This window comes from Micromonas pusilla, assembly GCF_000151265.4.
Source record: "Micromonas pusilla CCMP1545 genomic scaffold MICPUCscaffold_10, whole genome shotgun sequence".
In the NCBI taxonomy this organism is placed as follows: domain Eukaryota; kingdom Viridiplantae; phylum Chlorophyta; class Mamiellophyceae; order Mamiellales; family Mamiellaceae; genus Micromonas; species Micromonas pusilla.
In genome coordinates this window covers 648,893-666,574 of record NW_003315891.1, presented here as the reverse complement: position 1 = coordinate 666,574, position 17,682 = coordinate 648,893, and the positions used below count along the sequence as shown (strand labels likewise).

The 17,682-nt window shown below is 69.7% G+C and overlaps 10 protein-coding genes across 10 annotated transcripts; 5 read left to right on the top strand and 5 right to left on the bottom strand.

The window, feature by feature from the left end:
* Positions 1–74: 74 nt before the first annotated feature.
* Positions 75–928, bottom strand: MICPUCDRAFT_51247 (uncharacterized protein; the record flags this gene model as incomplete). Its single annotated transcript, XM_003061456.1, has 2 exons — positions 75–714; positions 870–928. The coding sequence occupies 2 exons, from the start codon at positions 926–928 to the stop codon at positions 75–77; spliced, it is 699 nt and encodes a 232-aa protein (XP_003061502.1).
* A 350-nt stretch (positions 929–1,278) lies between these two features.
* MICPUCDRAFT_51246 (uncharacterized protein) lies at positions 1,279–1,947 on the top strand (the record flags this gene model as incomplete). The annotated part of the gene is made up of 1 exon (XM_003061694.1): positions 1,279–1,947. The coding sequence occupies one exon, from the start codon at positions 1,279–1,281 to the stop codon at positions 1,945–1,947; it is 669 nt and encodes a 222-aa protein (XP_003061740.1).
* A 154-nt stretch (positions 1,948–2,101) lies between these two features.
* MICPUCDRAFT_45812 (uncharacterized protein) lies at positions 2,102–5,235 on the bottom strand (the record flags this gene model as incomplete). Its single annotated transcript, XM_003061455.1, has 3 exons — positions 4,249–5,235; positions 2,976–4,155; positions 2,102–2,876 (listed from the first exon to the last, which is right to left on the bottom strand). Exons 1-3 carry the CDS (start codon positions 5,156–5,158, stop codon positions 2,102–2,104), a joined length of 2,865 nt encoding a protein of 954 aa, XP_003061501.1. The 5' UTR covers positions 5,159–5,235.
* A 2,987-nt stretch (positions 5,236–8,222) lies between these two features.
* MICPUCDRAFT_41669 (uncharacterized protein) lies at positions 8,223–9,428 on the top strand (the record flags this gene model as incomplete). Its single annotated transcript, XM_003061693.1, has 1 exon — positions 8,223–9,428. One exon carries the CDS (start codon positions 8,223–8,225, stop codon positions 9,426–9,428), a length of 1,206 nt encoding a protein of 401 aa, XP_003061739.1.
* A 281-nt stretch (positions 9,429–9,709) lies between these two features.
* Positions 9,710–10,534, top strand: MICPUCDRAFT_63001 (uncharacterized protein). The gene has a single exon (XM_003061692.1). The coding sequence runs from the start codon at positions 9,892–9,894 to the stop codon at positions 10,471–10,473; it is 582 nt and encodes a 193-aa protein (XP_003061738.1). The 5' UTR covers positions 9,710–9,891; the 3' UTR covers positions 10,474–10,534.
* A 107-nt stretch (positions 10,535–10,641) lies between these two features.
* Positions 10,642–11,508, bottom strand: MICPUCDRAFT_51242 (uncharacterized protein; the record flags this gene model as incomplete). The annotated part of the gene is made up of 2 exons (XM_003061454.1): positions 10,642–11,225; positions 11,409–11,508. The coding sequence occupies 2 exons, from the start codon at positions 11,506–11,508 to the stop codon at positions 10,642–10,644; spliced, it is 684 nt and encodes a 227-aa protein (XP_003061500.1).
* Positions 11,509–11,666: 158 nt separating this feature from the next.
* Positions 11,667–12,856, bottom strand: MICPUCDRAFT_51241 (uncharacterized protein; the record flags this gene model as incomplete). Its single annotated transcript, XM_003061453.1, has 2 exons — positions 11,667–12,028; positions 12,274–12,856. 2 exons carry the CDS (start codon positions 12,854–12,856, stop codon positions 11,667–11,669), a joined length of 945 nt encoding a protein of 314 aa, XP_003061499.1.
* A 178-nt stretch (positions 12,857–13,034) lies between these two features.
* MICPUCDRAFT_51240 (major facilitator superfamily) lies at positions 13,035–15,123 on the top strand (the record flags this gene model as incomplete). The annotated part of the gene is made up of 3 exons (XM_003061691.1): positions 13,035–13,633; positions 13,731–13,950; positions 14,137–15,123. The coding sequence occupies 3 exons, from the start codon at positions 13,035–13,037 to the stop codon at positions 15,121–15,123; spliced, it is 1,806 nt and encodes a 601-aa protein (XP_003061737.1).
* A 163-nt stretch (positions 15,124–15,286) lies between these two features.
* Positions 15,287–15,913, bottom strand: MICPUCDRAFT_51239 (uncharacterized protein; the record flags this gene model as incomplete). The annotated part of the gene is made up of 1 exon (XM_003061452.1): positions 15,287–15,913. One exon carries the CDS (start codon positions 15,911–15,913, stop codon positions 15,287–15,289), a length of 627 nt encoding a protein of 208 aa, XP_003061498.1.
* Positions 15,914–16,125: 212 nt separating this feature from the next.
* Positions 16,126–17,458, top strand: MICPUCDRAFT_48280 (uncharacterized protein; the record flags this gene model as incomplete). The annotated part of the gene is made up of 2 exons (XM_003061690.1): positions 16,126–16,752; positions 16,913–17,458. 2 exons carry the CDS (start codon positions 16,126–16,128, stop codon positions 17,405–17,407), a joined length of 1,122 nt encoding a protein of 373 aa, XP_003061736.1. The 3' UTR covers positions 17,408–17,458.
* Positions 17,459–17,682: the final 224 nt, after the last annotated feature.

The following is a 17,682-nucleotide window of genomic DNA, read 5'->3' as shown; positions in this document are numbered from 1 at the left end:
TTATGCTTTTAATTATCGAGATACACGCCTGTTGATACGATCGATCGCGAGCGAGACGAATAAAGGATTGACGGTTAACAAAACACCGACGTCAGCGCCTCTTGCGTCGCGCGTCTCCGACCCAACGCGACGAAGTCCACCCCGCACGCGGACGCGATCGCAGCCTCCCTCCTCCGCTGCCCCTCCTCGCTCTTATCCGTCGCGTCGTCCCACCCCGCGTGATGCGCGTGCCGCCCGTGCCCGATCTCGAGCGCCTTACCCGCGGACATCGGCGCCGGCGTCGGCGGTTTCACTGAGACGACGCGCGGCGGGCCGCCGCCGCCGCCAGCTGTACCGCCGCCGCCGCCGCTCGCGCCCGGGGTTTGTCCGAACCCGAACATCGCCGCGAACCCGGACGCGGCCTTCCCCCCCGGCGCGGGCGCGGGGGTCTCGCCCTCGCCGGCGCTGTCCGCGCCGGACATCCGCCGCGGCGCCCAGGTGGCGTCCGCGGACGCCGCGACGCCGCGCGCCGACGCGAGCCGTCGATCCTCCTCCTCGTTGCGCTTTTGCAATCGCGCGATCTCGCTCGCGTGCTCTCTTCTGTACGCGTCCACCCTCGCCTCGGTCTCTTTCACGTCCACGCCCTCGATCAGGTTGAAGATGATGTCCTCCTGCGCCTCGAGGTAGTCGTTGTAGTCCTTCAGCGCGGTGAAGTCGACCTGGCGCTTGTTGTATCTGCGGCGCGATGCGATGGAGGATTGGGAGGAGGGGGTCGGTGATGAACGGAGGCGCGAGCGAGAGACTCGGGGACCCCGGGGAAGGCGCGACGCGACGCGACGCGCGCGATGGCGACGGCGTGGGGAAGCGGGATCGCGAGACGACGCGCGCACATCGACTTGATCCGCGCGCGGACTTGGACCTCGCGTCCGAGCGTGAGCGCGCCCGACATCGCGGCCGCCCTCGCGACGAGCCGTGCGCGTGGGCACCTCCGAGATCGATCGTCCCCGCGACGCGCGCGCGACGCGTCCCCGCCTCCGCGGGACCGAGTGCGCGACGCCGCCGCTCCGTCGCGCGTCCGCGCGGTTCGCGAAGTCGTCGCCGAGCGCGCGCGACTTCCTCGCGCGCGCGTCGCAGTGCGCTCCCGACGCGGGAGGGGACCTCCCGTCGCGGGAGAGCAGGCGGCCCAACGACAACCTTTTCTCTTCGCTCGGAAAATTTCTCGGCGGCGTCGACAGCCACTTCAACAGGCACCTCTCTCACAGTGTGCCCACGCGCGGTCGCGCCGCGCCGCCACTCCCGATGGCGCCTCCGCGCGCGCTGCGGATCCTCCACGGCGGCCCGATCGCGCGCGAGGTCGCGTCGCACGTCGCCGCGGCCGCGAACGCCGCCGCCGACGGCGCGCTCGCCGCGGAGGTGTTCGAGCTCGCCGAGTACCCCGACGCGGGGCTCGACATCGTGCGTCTCGGCGTCGTCGACGACGACGACGACGACGCTCGGGTCGACGCGCGGTCGCGCGACGTGATCTACGTCCTCGTCGTCGAGACCGCGGAGTTCGAGAACCCCGCGGACGAGTCCGTGACGTTCATCAGGGACTGCCTCGCGGCGTCGAAGAAGAACCGAGCGGCGGGGGCGGCCGCCGGGGACGACGATCGCGCGTCGCCGTCGCGATGGCGGATCCGACGCGTCGACGACGACGACGTCGGATCAGCAGCTCCCGTCCCCGTCGCGTACGCGGTCGTCGCCGTCGGGGACACGGACGCGATGCCGGAGCGCGCGGCGTTCCGCTCGAACCAGAACACCGCCGCGGACTGCAACCAGGCGGGAGCGCTCGCGGACGACGCGGTGAAGAGACTAGGCGGGACGCGCGTGACGCCGCGGCGGTACCTCGACGCCGCGAGAGACGAGCTCGACGTCGCCGCCGCGGCGTGGTGCAGAGATACGCTGCTGCCGGCGGTGAGGGCGCTGTAGGGCTACAGTACTAGACTACCGCGCTGCCTGCCGCATTGTTTTAGACTAGTCTTAGCTACCTTCACGTACTGTATGTCGCGCGGTGGTTCTGAGCCTCGCTTCGCTACAGTACTCTGCCGCGACGCCTTCTCCGTCGGCGTCTTCGATCGATCGATCAATCGTCGTTCGTCGCCTCGGCCGCGGCTCGCGTCGCCGCCTCCGCGTCTCGCGCCTCTTTCTTCGCCGCGCGTGTCGCGTCGTCCTCGTTCTCCAACAACTCCACGATCTGTCTGACTAAATCGCCGCTCTTCGCCGCGATGTTCAGCTCCGGGGACGCTATCTTCCGCATCAACAACCCGTCCAGCTCCGCGCGCAGCGCCTTGAACAGCACCGCGACGCGCGGCGCGGCTCTGAACCGGATCCATCCGTCCACGCTGGCGCTCGATCGCTCGTGATCCACCTTCACTTTGCCGCCGAAGAGCAACAGCGGGTACGCGCCGACCATCGTCGCGTCGCGTATGTATACCTTCGTCGTTCGCACCTTCTCGTGGTACAGAAGGAACCGGTGCTCGAACGCGGACGCGCCGAAGCATATCGACGTCGGATGCAGCGACACCTCGCCGTCGCCCTTCGTGCGCACGGAGATTTTGGTCTGGGCGCCGCCGCGGCCGCCGCGGCCCGGTCGCGACGTCTCCGCGGTCTTGGGCTCCGCGAGCGCGACGTTAGGGTACAGACCGGCGCATATGACCGCGCGCACGAGGGGTTCGTTCGTCGCGTTCGCGGACGCGAGTTCGAGCGCGGCGGCGGCGGCGCGCGTCGACCGACCGCCGCGGTGTCGGTCGCGGTCGTTGGGGGCTCGACCCCCGCGCGGCGGAGGCGGAGGCGGAGGACGGTGTCCTCCTCCGGGGACGAACGGCGCGGCGGCGGCGTCGAGCGAAGCGCCGTCGCCGCTCGCGGAGGGTTCATCCCCCGCTTTCATCGCCGCGTCGGTTTTCTCCTCCCCGTCGTCTTCGTCTTCTTTTTCTTTCCCCTTGGAGGCGCCTCCCAACATCCCGGTCCCGCTCCTCAAGAACCCGATCTGATCGAGAAGCTGGACGTACTGCTGCCGCATCTCGCTGATCTGCTTCAGCGTCTGCGCGCTGAGGAACGTCTTGGAGAGAAAATCGCGCTCGAACCCGCGCCCCCGCGCGCGCGCTCGGATCCACCCCGCGTAGGCCCTCACGAGCGTCAGGTGATCGCTGCTCGCCCCCGCGCCCGCGAGCTTCCGCTTTGCCTCGTCCGCCTCGTCCCTCTTGTCTATCGGCGCGAGGAACGGCGACCGGAACCCCACGCTCGCGGCGATCGTCAACACCGGGTCGAGACACGAGAACATCGCGCCGTAGAGAATCATCTTCCCGAGCCGCGCGTCCACCGGCAGCTCCGCGAGGTGCCGCCCCAACGGCGTGAGCTCGTCCGAGGCGTCCACCGCGTCGAGCTCCGCGAGCGACGCGAGCGCGGACGCGATGGACTCCTCCGGCGGCGGCTCGATCGCCTGCGACAGAAACTCGCGCACGTCCCCGAGCTTCAACACCTTAATCTGGAGGCACAGCGCGTCGAGCGGCGTGCGTAAAATCTCCGGCGTCGTGAACGCGGCGAGCTCGCGTTCTTTCCTCGACGAGTACAGGTGGAAGCAGTACCCCTCGCGGACGCGCCCCGCGCGCCCGCGCCGCTGCCGGCTCGACGCCTTGGAGCACCACGCGGTGACGAGCGAGGACATCCGCGACGCCGGGTCGTACCGCGTCTCGCGAACGCGTCCGGCGTCGATCACGAACACGACGTCGTCGATGGTGATGGACGTCTCCGCGATGTTCGTCGCCATGACGATTTTCCGGACGCCGGGCGGGGGCACGCTGAACGTCAGCCGCTGTTCTTCGCTGGATAACGTCGAGTGCAGGGGTATCAGCGTGAACCGCGTCTCGACGTCGTCCAGGTTGGAGACGAGGCGCTCGTGCAGCCCTCGGATCTCCGCCATGCCCGGGAGAAACACGAGGATGGCGCCGTCTTCGTACTCGTCCGCGATGTGCGCGATGAGCGACTCGATGAGCTCCATGTTGATGACGTCCTCGTCGATCGTCTGCAGGCATCGCATCGTGGACTCGCTGTACCCGGGGTACATCGCGCGCGTTTCTTCCGTGACGTCCTCGAGCATCGACGACTTCTCGAGGGAGTCTCCGATCGCGGCGCGCGCGGCTCTGCCGCGCGCGCCGCCGCCGCCGCCGCTGAGCGCGCCGAACGTCCTCCCGCCGCCTCTTCCTCCGTTCGCGTTCTTGTTCGCGTCCGAACCCAACGCGTACTCGCCGTCGGGCTCGCACACGTACCCGGTCGCCTCGATCGCGTCCTCGAGGCGGTACTCCGCGACGGGGAACGTCCTCCCCGGGATCTCCACCGCGCTGCACGGGCCGTCGTCCAAGACGCGTTCAAAGTACGTCTGGAATAACTCCGCGTTCACGGTGGCGCTCATCGCGACGACGCGAAACGGCGGGTCCTTCCGTCGCTTCGCGAGCGCGCGAAGTATGACGAGGAGGAAGTCGGACAAGAGGTCGCGCTCGTGGACTTCATCCACGACGACGTGCGTGACGCCGACCAGATCCGGGTCGCTCTGCAGCCGACGGAGGAGTATCCCCGTGGTGCAAAACAACAGACGCGTCCTCGCGCTCTGCTTCGACTCCAGACGTATGGAGTACCCGACGACGTCGCCGATGCGCTCGCACCGCTCGCTCGCGACGCGTTCCGCGACCGCGATCGCGCTCAGCCGTCGCGGCTGCGTGATGATCACGGAGCACTCGCCGCCTCTCCCCGCGCGGATCGCGTCTTCGAGGAGAAACTGCGGCACCTGCGTGCTCTTGCCGCACCCGGTCGCGCCGCTGACCACGGACGCGGGGCCGGACGCGATGCACGCGAGCACCTCCGCGCGCATAGCGTGCGCGGGGAGCTCTCTGCGCTTCGCCTGCATCGCGATCCACTTCGGGTCCGCGCGCTTGCGCTTCTCCGCGGCGAGGAGACGTTCGGAGTCGGCGGCGGCGGCTTCGGCGGCGGCGGCGGCGTCGGCGGCGGCTCGTACCGCGCTGACGCCCGCGAGCGACGCGGCGGCGGCGGCGGCGACCTCGTCTGGCTCGAGCGCGTCGTCGCCCGCGCCGTCGGCGTCGCCCGCGGCGCCGCTTTCCCCGACGCCTTCCTCGTCGCCCCATCCCATGTTCTTGACGTGCTTCGTGAGCCAGGACACGCTCGGTTTTTTGTCGCCCGCGGCGGCGGCGGCGGCGGCGGCGGCGGCGCCCTTCCCTTCGTACAGCTCCGCGCGCGCTTTCGCGCGTCGTCCTCTCGCGGTCTTCGACTCCTCCTCCTCTCTCTCCCTGCGACGTATCTCCTCCGCCTCTTTCGCTTTCGCCGCCTCCGCGGCGGCGACCGCGGCGGCGGTGAGCACGGTGTTCGGCTGGATGATCTTTCGCGACTTGACCGCCGCGACGGCGGCGGCGGTCGCTTCCTCAGCCGCCGCGACGCGTCGTTTGTGCTCCTCCTCCCACCGCGTGAGCTTATCTTCCAGAGACGCGTCGGCGTCCACGACGCGCGCGGCGTCGGGCGGCGGCGGCGTGGACGTCGATCGCTCGACCGCGGCGGACGTCCTCTCATCCTCTTCGTCCTCGCTGTCGTCGTCGTCGTCGTCGTCGTGACTGGTTCCCATACGACCGCGTTCGCGTGGTGAACGCCGTTCCTTAAGGACGTCGTCGTCGTCGTCGTCGTCGTCCAACTCCTCCTCCTCCTCCTCCTCCTCCTCCTCCGCTTCCTTCTCCTCTTCGAGCAGCCTACGAAAGTACGCCATCCTTCGCTGTCGATCCGCCTCTTCTCTCGCATCCTCGTCTCTCTTCGTCTCCAGCTTCGCGAACGTCCGCTCGATGTGCGACCGCCCGGACAGCGCGTTCCCCGCTTCGCCCGCGGCGGCGGCGGCGGCGGCTTCCGCGGCTGCTTCCTCCTCCGCCGCCGCGCTCGCCGCCCTCGCGGCGGCTTCCTCGTCCATCTCCCCGTGCTCGTCCAAGATCGCGGGGAGGTGCTCTTGGAGCCACGCGACCAGCGTGTACACGACGGGTTCGCCCCGCGCCGACGCCGCCTGCGCGGCGAGCTGCGCGGCGATCGATCGTCGCATCGGCGGCGGCAAGTTCGGCTGCCGGACGGACAACAGCGGCGCCTCTGCGGGGTATTCGCACCCGGGCGGGAAGTGCACCTCCAAGACGCACGGGCGCCACCGGTCGTCGTCCGGGGCGATCGAAACCGTCCACATGTTAACCACCGCGGATGATCCCGCGTCGGGAGAAGATCCCGATCCCGCGTGCTCCGCGAAGGCGTCGTCTAATATGGCCGCCAACGCGAGCGCTTCCTCGGCGCGTTCCTCCGCCGCGACGACGCCGCCGTCCGACGACGCGTCGATCGCGCGCGCGTCGTCGTCGTCGTCGTCGTCGCGCGCGTCGACGGGCTGCAGCCCCCGAAGCAGCGCGTACGTCGCGTCCTCCTCGATCCACCCCGCGTCCTCGAGCGCCTCCCTCGCCTCCGCGCGCGAGAACCCCGCGGCTTGAATCCGCGCCAGCATCGCGCGCTGCAACAGCGCGACGTACGGATCCGCGGGCGCGGCGGCGGCGGAGATGACGTGCTCGCTCTCGCCGTCGCCGCGCCGCCTTCCGCGCGCCCCTTCGGCGTCCGCGGCCATCGCCGCGCGGGCGCGGCCGGACGCGTCGAGATCAAGATCCGCGTCTTCCGCGGGTCGCGCCGCGAGCTTCACGAACGCGGGAGGGAGCGACGCCTTGAAGATGATGTCGGGGTGGAGTTGAAAGGCGTCAGTCGGAGTTGAAAGGCATCGCGGTCGGGTATTGAAAGCGAGGTGTGGGCGGAGAGAGACGACGGCAAAAGTCCTTAAGGATCGGCGTTCACCACGCCAACGCGGTCGTATGGGAACCAGTCTCACCTTGGGCGCGTGCAGGCACAGCCAGTCCAGCGCCGCCGCTAGCCTCGCGTCGACGGCGTTCCTCTGCCGCCTCGCGCGCGCTCTCGCGTCCTCTTCCTCCGCTTCCTCCGCGTCAAAGTCCTTCGCGTCTTCCGGGCAGTGCCGCAGCGCGTCGTCCGCGAGCGCGACGTCGAACCCTCGGTCTACGATCCGCGTCCTCACGCGTTCTTCGCGGACGCGTCGCTCTCTCTCCAATCTCGCGTCTCTCGCCCTCGCCCTCCCCGCGCGCGCCGCCGCCTCCCCCCGCGCGACCGCGTGCGCTTCCTGCGCGGCGAGCTGGTCGAGCACGTCGTCGCTGGACGCGAGCAGCGCGGCGCGGCCGGTCGGGACGATGGACGCGTCGACGGCGAGCCCTTGCGCGGCGCCCTTCTTCGCGGCGTCGCGCGTGAGATTCCGTCGCGCCATCGCTTCCGCCTCTCGCGCGCGTTTCGCGCTCGCGGCGTCGACGCTCGCGCGCGGGATCTCCGGCGGGCGCAGCTCGCGGAGGAGCGCGCTCACCGCGTCCTGCGCGTCGTCCGCCATGTGGAGGACATCCTCGCCGCGGTCGCCCGCGCGGAGGAGGAGGCGCGCCGCGCGCATCGGGAAGCCTCTCGCGACGGCCGCGCCGGGGACGACGCCGAGGCCGTCGAACGCGCCCGCGCTCGCGTCGTCGAACCCGCGCCATCCCCGGAGCCCGCTCGCGCCCTTGTCGTCTTCCTCCTCCGCGAGGCCGGCGCCGGCGGCGCACGACGACGCCGCGCGGCGAGGCGGGAGCGGCGGCGGCTCGCCGGGGACCGGCACGCGAGCGTTGAGGAGCTCTACGCCTCCTCCTCCTCCTCCTCCTCCGCGCGCGCTCGCGCTCGCGACGGACGGCGCGCCGCGCTTCAGGCCGGGGCCGCGGCCGCGGCCGCGGCCGCGGCCCTCTCGCGCGGCCTTCTCCGCGCGCGCTCTCTCGCCCCCGCCCTTGTTCATCCCGCGCGGCGGGGGGCGCCCGGCGCGGTAGGGTTGCGGCGGACGCGCCGAGATCTCTGGGAGCGCGCCGTCGTCGCGCGAGGTGCCGATTTTTTTTTCGTTCATCGCGAGAGAAGGCCGCGATCGACCGTTCAACGAAACGGCCGTCGCGAAGCGAGGTCGAACGCGCCACGATCGAGACGTTGGTTTTGTTCGTCGGTTAACAACGAAATTGCGGAAATTAATTGGAGCGCATCATTCTCGTCCGCCGCGACGTCCGTCGCAGCGCGCGTCCGTCCGTCTTTTCGCGCGGAGGGAGCGAGACGCTCGCGCCGAGATGGTGCTCGTGACGATGCTCATCATGCCGTTCAAGATCGCGTTCTTCTTCTGGGCGCTCTACAAGGCGTTCACGTTCAAGAGCTGGTTCAAGAAGTTCAACGAGAAAGCGGGCGGGTTCGCGTCGCTCTCTAACGCGGACAAGGCGATGTTCGTCGTGAACGTGGTCTTCTACGCGCCGTACATCTTGAAGTTCTTGGACAAGTTCTCTCCGCGGTACGTCCGATTCTGGCACGGTCTCACGCAGTGCATGCTCATCCGACGCGACTCCCTGAACGTCACCGGCACCGAGAAAGAGCACGGCCTCGCGTACTACTTCGCCGCGTCCATGGCGTGCCAGCTCGCGGGACGAGTGCCGTTCGCGATCGACTCCCTGAACCCGCTCGGGGTCATCGGCGACAACGCCGTCTTCGACGCGCTCGTCGCGACCGTCATCGTGCACTTCCTCTCCGTGAAGACGCTGAAATCGGTCTTCGGCGCCAAGGGCGCGTCGACGCGAAAGTTTCTCTTCACGGGCTGGGGCATGAACAAGATTCGACAGCTCAAGCGGTTCGCCGGGTCGCTGACCGGCGCCGGCGCGTACGATTTCACCCTGCTCGCGATGCCGGTGACCCTGCTCCCGTGGGTCTTCAAGGTGGCGTTCTTCTCGTGCGTGAACATCGCGGGCCGGAGCTCGCGCGAGCTGACGAACGAGTGGCTGAAGAACTTGGAGGTGCGACGCATCCTGAGCGGCGCGTCGGCCGGAGAGAAGACCGCGCCGAAGCAGTCGAAAGCGGAGAAGAAGGCGCAGAAGAGCGCCGCGAAGCTCGCGGCCGCGCGCGGAAAGCTCGCGAGCCCGTACAAGTCCAAGTCGCTCAAGCTCAAGGCGAAGCGCGTCGCGAGGGACGTCTTCCTGACGTTCGTCAAGCCGTGGCGAAAGCAGTACGTCTGGAACGTCGTCCTCCTCGTCGCGACGACGCTCACGCAGTCCTCCGCGACGCTCGCGCTCCTCGGCCCCACCGTCGGGGCGTTCGTCCAGACGCAGACGCGGATGGTGATCTTCACGTACGTGCTGTACTTTTACGACTCGCTCGGGAAGCCCATCGCGAAGTTCGCGATGACGGACGAGGACCACGTCGGGCTCGGCAAGGCGGCGAAGGAGGCGAAAAAGAGCGAAAAGGCGGAGTGGGCCGCGGACCAGACCCCGGGGAAGGTGAAGAAGGCGTGAAGCGACGGACGCGCGAGTCGGAGGGCTACTGTTAACTGTACGTGTGTTGGTTTGTATTTCGTTTGTATTGAAGAGAGCGCATCGCGTCGTCGTCGCGTCTCGTGAGCGGCGCGTTCGTACAGCTGGCGTCCGCGGACGGGAGCGAGCTTCACACTGCACTCAGCTCGTCCTGTCCACGCGAGACGAGCCGCGAACGCGCGCCGCCGTACTCGTACGTGCTGTGTAATCTCGGAACGCGGAGTCAGCGAGACGCCGCCAGCGCGCACTCCACGCCGCGCGCGTTCCGTCGCGATCGCGACCGAGCTTCGTCCGCGTCCTCGCGAGCGCGCGCGCCTCCGCGAGCGACGGCTCGGGGCGCGCGCGACGCGTCGCGTCGCCTTCCGCGCCGACGCCGTCGCGCGAAAGCCGGCACCGGGAGAAACCTAGCCAGCCGCGCATCTCGCAGCGCTCCGCGACGACCGTCATGGGCCAGAAGCAAAAGCTACGCGAGGAGAAGAAAGCGTCCGCGGCTTCCGGCGTCGACTGCGCGACGCTCGAGAAGACCTCCAAGGCGGCGTACGACCGGAAGAACGTCGCGGAGGTCATCGCGCGCATGAAGGCGCTCGCGAAGGAGGACACCGACCGATTCGCGAAGATGGGACTGCACGAGACGATCGAGCGCCTGGAGCAGTCGCAGAAGGTCGCGGCGACGATCGACGCCGCGCTCGCGGTGGAGATGACGCGCAAGAGAGCGCTCTTGGGCTGCTTCTTGAGCAACGAGATGACGCCGCCGGCGCCCGCGGCGGCGGCGCCGACGCCGACGCTCCACGGCGCCGGCGTCGGCGACGCGGTGGCGAAGAAGACGACGGCGGGCGGCGACGGCGACGACGGGGAGGAGGAGGACGAGGTCGCGAACGCGAAGCGTCAGCTCGCGGAGTCGCAGGCGGAGGCGCGACGGAAACTCAGCGTCGCGAAGTCGACGCGGACGCACAACGACGAGATGGTCGACGCGCTGAGAGCGAAGGGAGTGACCGTCCCGAGCGAAGGCGTCGCCGCCGGCGGGTGAGGATCGCGACGTCGAGCGAGTTCCGACGCGGGCTGTACTGTATACTACGTATACTCACAATCGGGGGGGTACCGTACCGCGCGGGCGGTCCCTCGACGTCCTTCTCCGAGTCATCGGCGCGCGAAGCCGCGGCCTCCTCCTCCTTCTCGAGCGTCCGCGCGTCTCTTCTCACAGGCTCGTCGGCGCGCAATTCCTCGCGGCGCCGTTGGACGTCGCGCGCTTGTCGCACGCGCTCCATCGCACCGCCGGCAGTCGCCTCTTCTCGCCTTCCAACACGACGGGCCCCTCGGGCGCGGCGTCGCGCAGCGCGAGGAGCTCCTCTCTGGAGTACCCCTTCACGCTCGCCGGCGGCGTCGTCGGCGCCGCCGTGATGGGGTCGTCCCGCATCGATCGAAACGTGTCGAACGCCTCCTTCGTCGCGCGCTCGTCCTCCGCGACTTTGCTCCACCCCTTCAAGACCGCGACCTCGTCGTCGCTCAACCGCGTCCCCGTCTGCGGCGCGTCCGCGGCGACGTTGCGCCCGCGCTTCTTCGCCTTCTTGACCTCGTCCGGGTCCGCGTAGATGTCGCCCAGGAGCTCGTCCGGGAACGCGAGCGCGGAGGCGACGGAGGAGTGCAGCGTGCGCTCCTTGTACGCGGACGCCATCGCGGCCGTGTCCGAGTCGCCGCCCTTGGCCCAGTACTCCAGGACGCCTCTCGTCGCGCGCTGCGACGCGGTCTTCACGCTGCCCTCGTACGTGTACTTCGGCTGGTCTGCGGGTCGTCGGAGCGGGACGTCGGGCGGTCGGGGACGTCAGAGGAGAGAGAGGACGGACGACGCGCGCGCGGGCGACGACGGACGGACGGACGACGATTCAAACCGCGAGCGGGAAACGCGATTTTCGCGTCGCGTCTCGTCTCGATCGACGGCGGAGAGACGAGGACGCGCGCGCGCACCGGAGTCGCCGCGGCCGGGGACGAGCGAGCGCGTGAACCCGACGGTGAACGCCGGGCGGTTGCTCATCGGGCCGTTATCCCATCCTGTGTACGGGCTCATGGTGGGAAGGCGCGAGGGTGGGAATGCGCGCGCGTCGTCGTTGAAGTGTGTTTTTCAAAAATCCGTGTTGTTTGACGACGCAGCGGCGCGCGCAGTGCGAGTGCGAATAAAAAAAAAAATTACCTCGCGCCGCTCGCTCCTCCCTCCCCTCTCCGTCCTCATCCCGGCCCCGACTTGGCGCCGTGGAACGCTAAACACCCGTACGAGTACCTCGGCTTCTTCATCGGATCCTTCGGCTTCGCGACGCCCCAGTCCATGACCGCCCACCCTCGCTTCTTCGCGTGCGCGCGCAGCCGTCGATCCGGGTTCACCGCCACCGGGTGCCCGACTTTTTCAAGCAAGCTCACGTCCGACATGCTGTCGGTGTAAAAGTAACACTTCGCGAGGTCGATCCCCCGCCGCGCGCACCACGCCTCGGTCACGACGGACTTCCCGTCGCCGTAGCACACCTTCGCGATCTTCCCGGTGAGGTTCCCCGCCTCGTCCACCTCCATCACGCTGGAGATGACGTCGTCGACGGCTGGCGAGAGAGGGAGGGAGCGTCGGGGCGGAGTTCGGAGCCGGGCGCGTCAGACGACGGAGTCGCGAGGCGTCGCGGCGCGTCGGGGTCGAGAGCGAGGGGCGGCGGGCGGAGAGAAGCGCCGGGAAAAGTCCTTAAGGATCGGCGTTCACCACGCGAACGCCGTCGTATGGGGACCAGTGCGGGGGTCGCGGCGCGGGGACCGGCGCGATGATGATCGATCGACGCGAGAGAAGAGGACGCACCCGACTCGCAGTTGAACAGCCGCGCCGCCGACGCCGCCGGGTGCTGCCACGACGACGTGCACACGACGCACCTCTCTCCCGCTCGGATGTGCTTCTCCATGATCGGCTTGCCGCCCGGGCGCGCGCGGTGCGCGAGCTCCTTCTCGAAGAACGCGTCGACCTCCCGCCTCAGCTTCTCCTCCGGCGTGCCCGCGTAGAGCTCCGCGGCTTCCGCGCCCGCGCGCTCCGCGCCGGATCCGAAGCCCATGGCGTAGCGCGCGAACCAGTACACGCTCGTCGCGAGCATCCCCGCGCCCACCTTGCCGTTGTTCAGCTCGTGCTTCATCCACAGCCACGACGAGTTCGTGTCGATCAGGGTGTGGTCGAGGTCGAAGAACGCGACGCCGCGGCCGTCGTCGTAGGACGGCGACGAGGGCGCGGGGACGGATCTGCGGTCGTCGACGCCTCCGATCGAGGTCGCGGTCGCGGTCGACGTCGCGTCGACGTCGCGCGCCGCGGGCGCGAGCGCGGAGTCGGCGGCGGTCACGGTCTCCTCCGCGGTCGCGGGCGCGGCGTCCGCGGGGACGGGCTCGGTCGTCGCCATCGCGACCCGCCGGCCGCGCGTCCGCTTCTGACGAGGAGGAGACGAACGCCAGAGTCGTATCTCGCGCGCTCGCAGCCACGAAACCTCACGAACTGCCATGCCAGGCCGTTCGCGTTCGACTCTCATCATCAGCGCCGGCTCCGGACCGAGCGCGCGCAGACGCGCGCGCGCGGCCACGATGTCCGCGGCGACGCGACGCGCGCTCGCGTCGCTCGCGGAGTCGGCGGCGAACCGCGCGCGGCGTCCGCGGGCGCGGTGGACGGCGTCCGCGCTCGCGGAGGCGGAGGGCGCGGCGGACGAGCGGACGCGTCGTCGCGACGAGCGCCTTCAGATGATTGATGCGATGCGACACCATCATCGTCGTCCTCGTCAGGAGCAGCATCAGCCTCGTCGTCGTCGTCACCGATGGTCGTCGTCGCCGCGTTCGACGCGCGCGACCGCGGGGTTCTCCGCGAGCGCCGCGAGCGGCGCCGCCGCGGGCGCGTCGCCGTCGCCGCCGAAGGACGACGACGACGACGACGAGAGATCCGCGTCGTCGTCCCGCTCGTCGTCGTCGTCGTCGTCGTCGTCGTCGACGACGTCGACGACGACGACGCCCGCGGAGTCGCCGCGTCGATGGTGGGACCTCCTCGGCGTCGTCAGACAGTCCCCGCACGTCGCGTCCGTCGCGCTGACGACAGGGCTCCTCATGGCCGGCCACTCCTGCGTCGCGCCCGTCCTCCCGCTCTTCGCGAACGAGTTCGGCGCGAGCATGACGCAGGTCGGGATGAGCCTGAGGTGCGTTCTATACAAAGTGTCTGGTTTCACCCATCCATCGGTTTCAACATTTGATCGCGTCCCCTTTCAACTGACCGATGAATGGAACGACCCTCAGCGCCTTCGCCGTCGCGCGGTTGGCGCTCAACGTCCCCGCGGGCGCGTTCGCCGACGCGCGAGGCCGACGCCCTCTGATCGTCGCCGGGCCGGTGATCACCGGGATGGGGATGCTCGGCAGCGCGTTCGCGGGGTCGCTGCCGGAGCTGTTCGCGTGGCGATTCGTATCCGGCGCCGGCAGCGCGGTGTACGCGGCGGGCGCGCAGGCGCGTTTTAGACCGGTTCCCATACGACGTCGTTCGCGTGGTGAACGCCGTTTCTTAAGGACTGGACTTTCTTTCCCCGTCCGTCGCCGCTCTTCAATCGCGCGTCCCTTTCAACGTACTGTACTGTGAGTGACGTTTGACCGGCGGCGACGAGACGATCGACTGACCGACGCGTTCGTTCACCCCCCGCGCGAAACCCAGGCGTTTCTGATCGACGCGTCGTCGCCGTCGACGCGCGCGCGGACGCTCGGGGTGAACCAAGCCGCGACGCTGCTCGGCGCCGCGATCGGACCGGTGCTGGGCGGGGTCACCGTGGGGGCGTTCGACTTGGGGTGCCGGTCGCCGTTCGTGTTTGTTGGGGGGTTGTGCGGCGTCGCCGCGGCGCACGCGTGGTGGAGCGTGCCGGAGACGCTTCCGTCGGCCAGGGCGTCGGACGAGGTCGTATCCGACGTGGCATCAGTCGGTCGGACGGTCGGCGCCGCGACCGCCGCGGGGGCTTCCACGTCGGACCACGTCGACGCCACGTCGGATTCGTTGTCCGACACCCTGTCCGACGAAGACGAGCGCGAGCGCGAGCGCGAGCGCGAAGACGACGCCGCCGCGGTGAAGACGCTGCTGTCCTCGAAGGACTTCCTCGCCGTGTCCGGGCTCAACGCCGCGCTCTTCTTCAGCGGCGCGGGCGGCCGCGCGACGCTGCTGCCCCTCGTCGCCGCGACCGAGCACGGGTACACCCCGCACGGCGTCGGCTTGATGTTCGCGGCGATGGCGGCGACGCAGCTCGCCGGCGTCGCGCCCGCGGCGTACCTCGCCGACAAAACGCCATCGCGCGCCGCGGTCATCCTCCCGGGCGTGCTGGCCTCCTCCGCCGCGGTCACGGCGGTCGCGACGACGAAGGACGCGAACGTCTTCGCCGCCGCGTGCGTCGCGTGGGCGGCGTCGCACGCGCTGATGGGCCCCGCGCCGGCGGCGTTCGCGGCGGACGTCGCTCCGAAGAGAGCGCGAGGGACGGCGATTGGCGCGTTTCGATCGTGCGGGGACGTCGGGTTGATGATCGGGCCGGTCGCGCTCGGGGCGATCGCGGACGCGAGCGACGCGGGGGTGGCGCTGGCGGTGAACGCGGTCGGGTTGGCGGCCGCGGGGGTGGCGTTTAAGGCGACCGCGCGCGATTGCAGCGCCGCGAAGAAATAGGTAGTTGGCGTAGAGTAGATCTCGTAGGCTAGCTGGGCTGGCTCTCTAGCGGGCGGGCGGGTAGGGCTATTCATGACGAAGGCACGTAGTCTACAGTAAGTTATCATGCGATGAGAACGACTAGCTAAGCTAGGCCCTACGACGTCGTCTGCGCGCGCTCTGGCTAGGCTGGCTCGTCGCCGCTCCCCCCGACCGGCGACGTCTTGCGCGGCGCGACGTAATACGGCGCGCGGGACGCGTCCGGGGCCATCGCCATCAGCTTCTCTCGGTCCGCCGCCGCCCACCCGTCGCCGCCTCCTCCGTCGCCGCTCCCTCCTCCTCCTCTCGTCGCGACGACGTCCGCGCGCAGCGGCGAACTGAGCGCGTTCGCGCCTCGGTGCGGCGTCCACATCGGCTCCGCGTCCGCGACGTCCACGTCGTCCATCGCGCGCACGAACGTCAGGACGTCGTTCATCCCTCGCATCGCGCGATCGCGCGCGTCGTCGCCGTCGAACGCGAGGCGCGCGCGCGCGGCGACGCGATCGAACGTCGCGGCGTCGATCGGCGGCGGCGCGTCGCCGCGCGGGTTCAGAAGCTCGGACGTGGACCACGTCGGCGAGGACGGGAGCGCGGGATGGAGCGCGTCCTCGCGCGACGGCGACGGGCGACCGGGGCCCGGCGTGCTCGAGTAGCGTCTCGACGACGAGGGCGACGGCGGCGACGCGGACGCGGCGATCCGACCGAGGCTTCCTAGCGTCGTCGTCGCCGCGCGCCGCGCGCGCGAGATGGACGCGGCGAAGACGACGGACATCCGCGCGGGTGCCGGCACTCGAGGATGGCGAGATCCGCGTCCGCGAGGGGCTCGTGTGGCACTGGCTTGCTGCAGCTGGCTACGAAGGTACTACCGACGTATAAAAACGTTTTTCACCCACAGCTCGGTTTCAACACTTGATCGCACAACCTTTCAACTGACCGATGAACATGTTTTGAACGGCATACCGTTATTTACGGTGCGTTCGCCGCATGCCGATAGCCGACGCATACATGCCCAGCGCGTCCGTCCCCTGCCCGGGTCCGATGCGCGCGACGACGGGCGAGCGCGGCCGAGGCCGGGGCCGCGGCGGTCGCGGCGGTCGCGGCGCGAGCGGCGGTCGCGGCGGTCGCGGCGCGCGCGGCCGCTTCCTCGCGAACTGGGCGCGAGATCCCGACGTCGCGCTCTCCGTAAATCTCTCGCAGCTGCTGCGTCACGGCGCGCTCGACGCCGGCCTCGGCGACGTCCTCACGCCCGCGGGCGGCGTCCCGCTCGATCGCGTGCTCGCGCTCCCGCGGTTCAAGGGCGTCACCGCGGAGGCGATCGAGACGCTCGTCGCGAACTGCCCGAAGCGACGGTTCGAGCTCTTCCTCGCGGAGAAGGGCGGCGGCGGGGATGACGTGACGACGAAGATGATCCGCGCGACGCAGGGGCACTCCATCCGCGGCGGCGCGCTCGACGATGACGCGATGCTCGCGCGCGTGTCCGTCGAGCGCGCGCGCGCGGAGCTGCGATACGCGGTCCACGGCACGTCGCTTCGCGCGTGGGAGACGATCAAGACGGAGGGACTGCTAAGGATGCGACGGCGGCACGTGCACCTCGCGGCCGCGCTGCCCGGGGTGAGTCCTTTCTCCGCGCAACCAATATCACGATGCAATATTTCGACCCTCCTCCGACCCCGCCCCCGACCGCGCGCGCCCCCCCGCCCCGACCGCGCGACCCCAACCGCCGCCCTAAAAACCCGATCAACTGACCGCCCGCCCGCCCGCCCGACCACAGAGCGCCGACGAGGTCACGAGCGGGATGCGAAGCGACGCGCAGGTCGCGGTGTGGGTGGACGTCGCCGCCGCCGTCGCCGACGGCGTCGCGTTTTTCGTAGCCGCCAACGGCGCGGTGCTCACGCCGGGCGTCGGACGCGATGGGGTGTTACATCCGCGGTACTTTCACCGCGCGTGCCGAGTGCTCGATCGCGCGAGCAGGGAGGGTGAGGCGCTGCCGCTGGCGGACGCGGCGGCGTGGAAGGACGTCGCCGAGAGCGACGACGACGACGGCGACGGCGCCGCGACGGAGGAAGGAGGAGGACGCGAGGCGGGCGGCTCCGAGTCGACGCCGAGCCGGTTTCCCGCGCGGTGGGGCCCGGAGCCGCTCGCGCAGACGATGGACTACCGTCCGCTACCGGGAGGGTACGGCCACGGAAGCGGCACGCTCGCGAGGTGGATACAGGAGAACATGGACGCGGACGCGAAGGGACGAGACGCGAACCAACTCGGGTGACGACGTCGAGCGGCGCCGACGTTTGTTACGAGGAAATAAACTGAGCATCTATCTCATGGAACGCGCGCGCGCGCCCGACGCGTCGACTCGACTCAGCGCGTCATCGACATCGCGTACACGAACTGGTTGAAATCGATCGTGATCCTCCCAACCTGGGTCGCGTCCGAGCGATCGAACGCGTCGAACGCCTTCCTCGCGCCGAAGAAGAAGAGAGAAAACGCGATGTACTGATCCAACGACAGCGAGAAGGACTGGTCGGGATCGAACGCCTCATC

Coding starts and splice junctions, on each gene's coding strand:
- MICPUCDRAFT_63001 (XM_003061692.1), top strand. CDS start 9,892: ATGGGCCAGAAGCAAAAGCTACGCGAGGAGAAGAAAGCGTCCGCGGCT.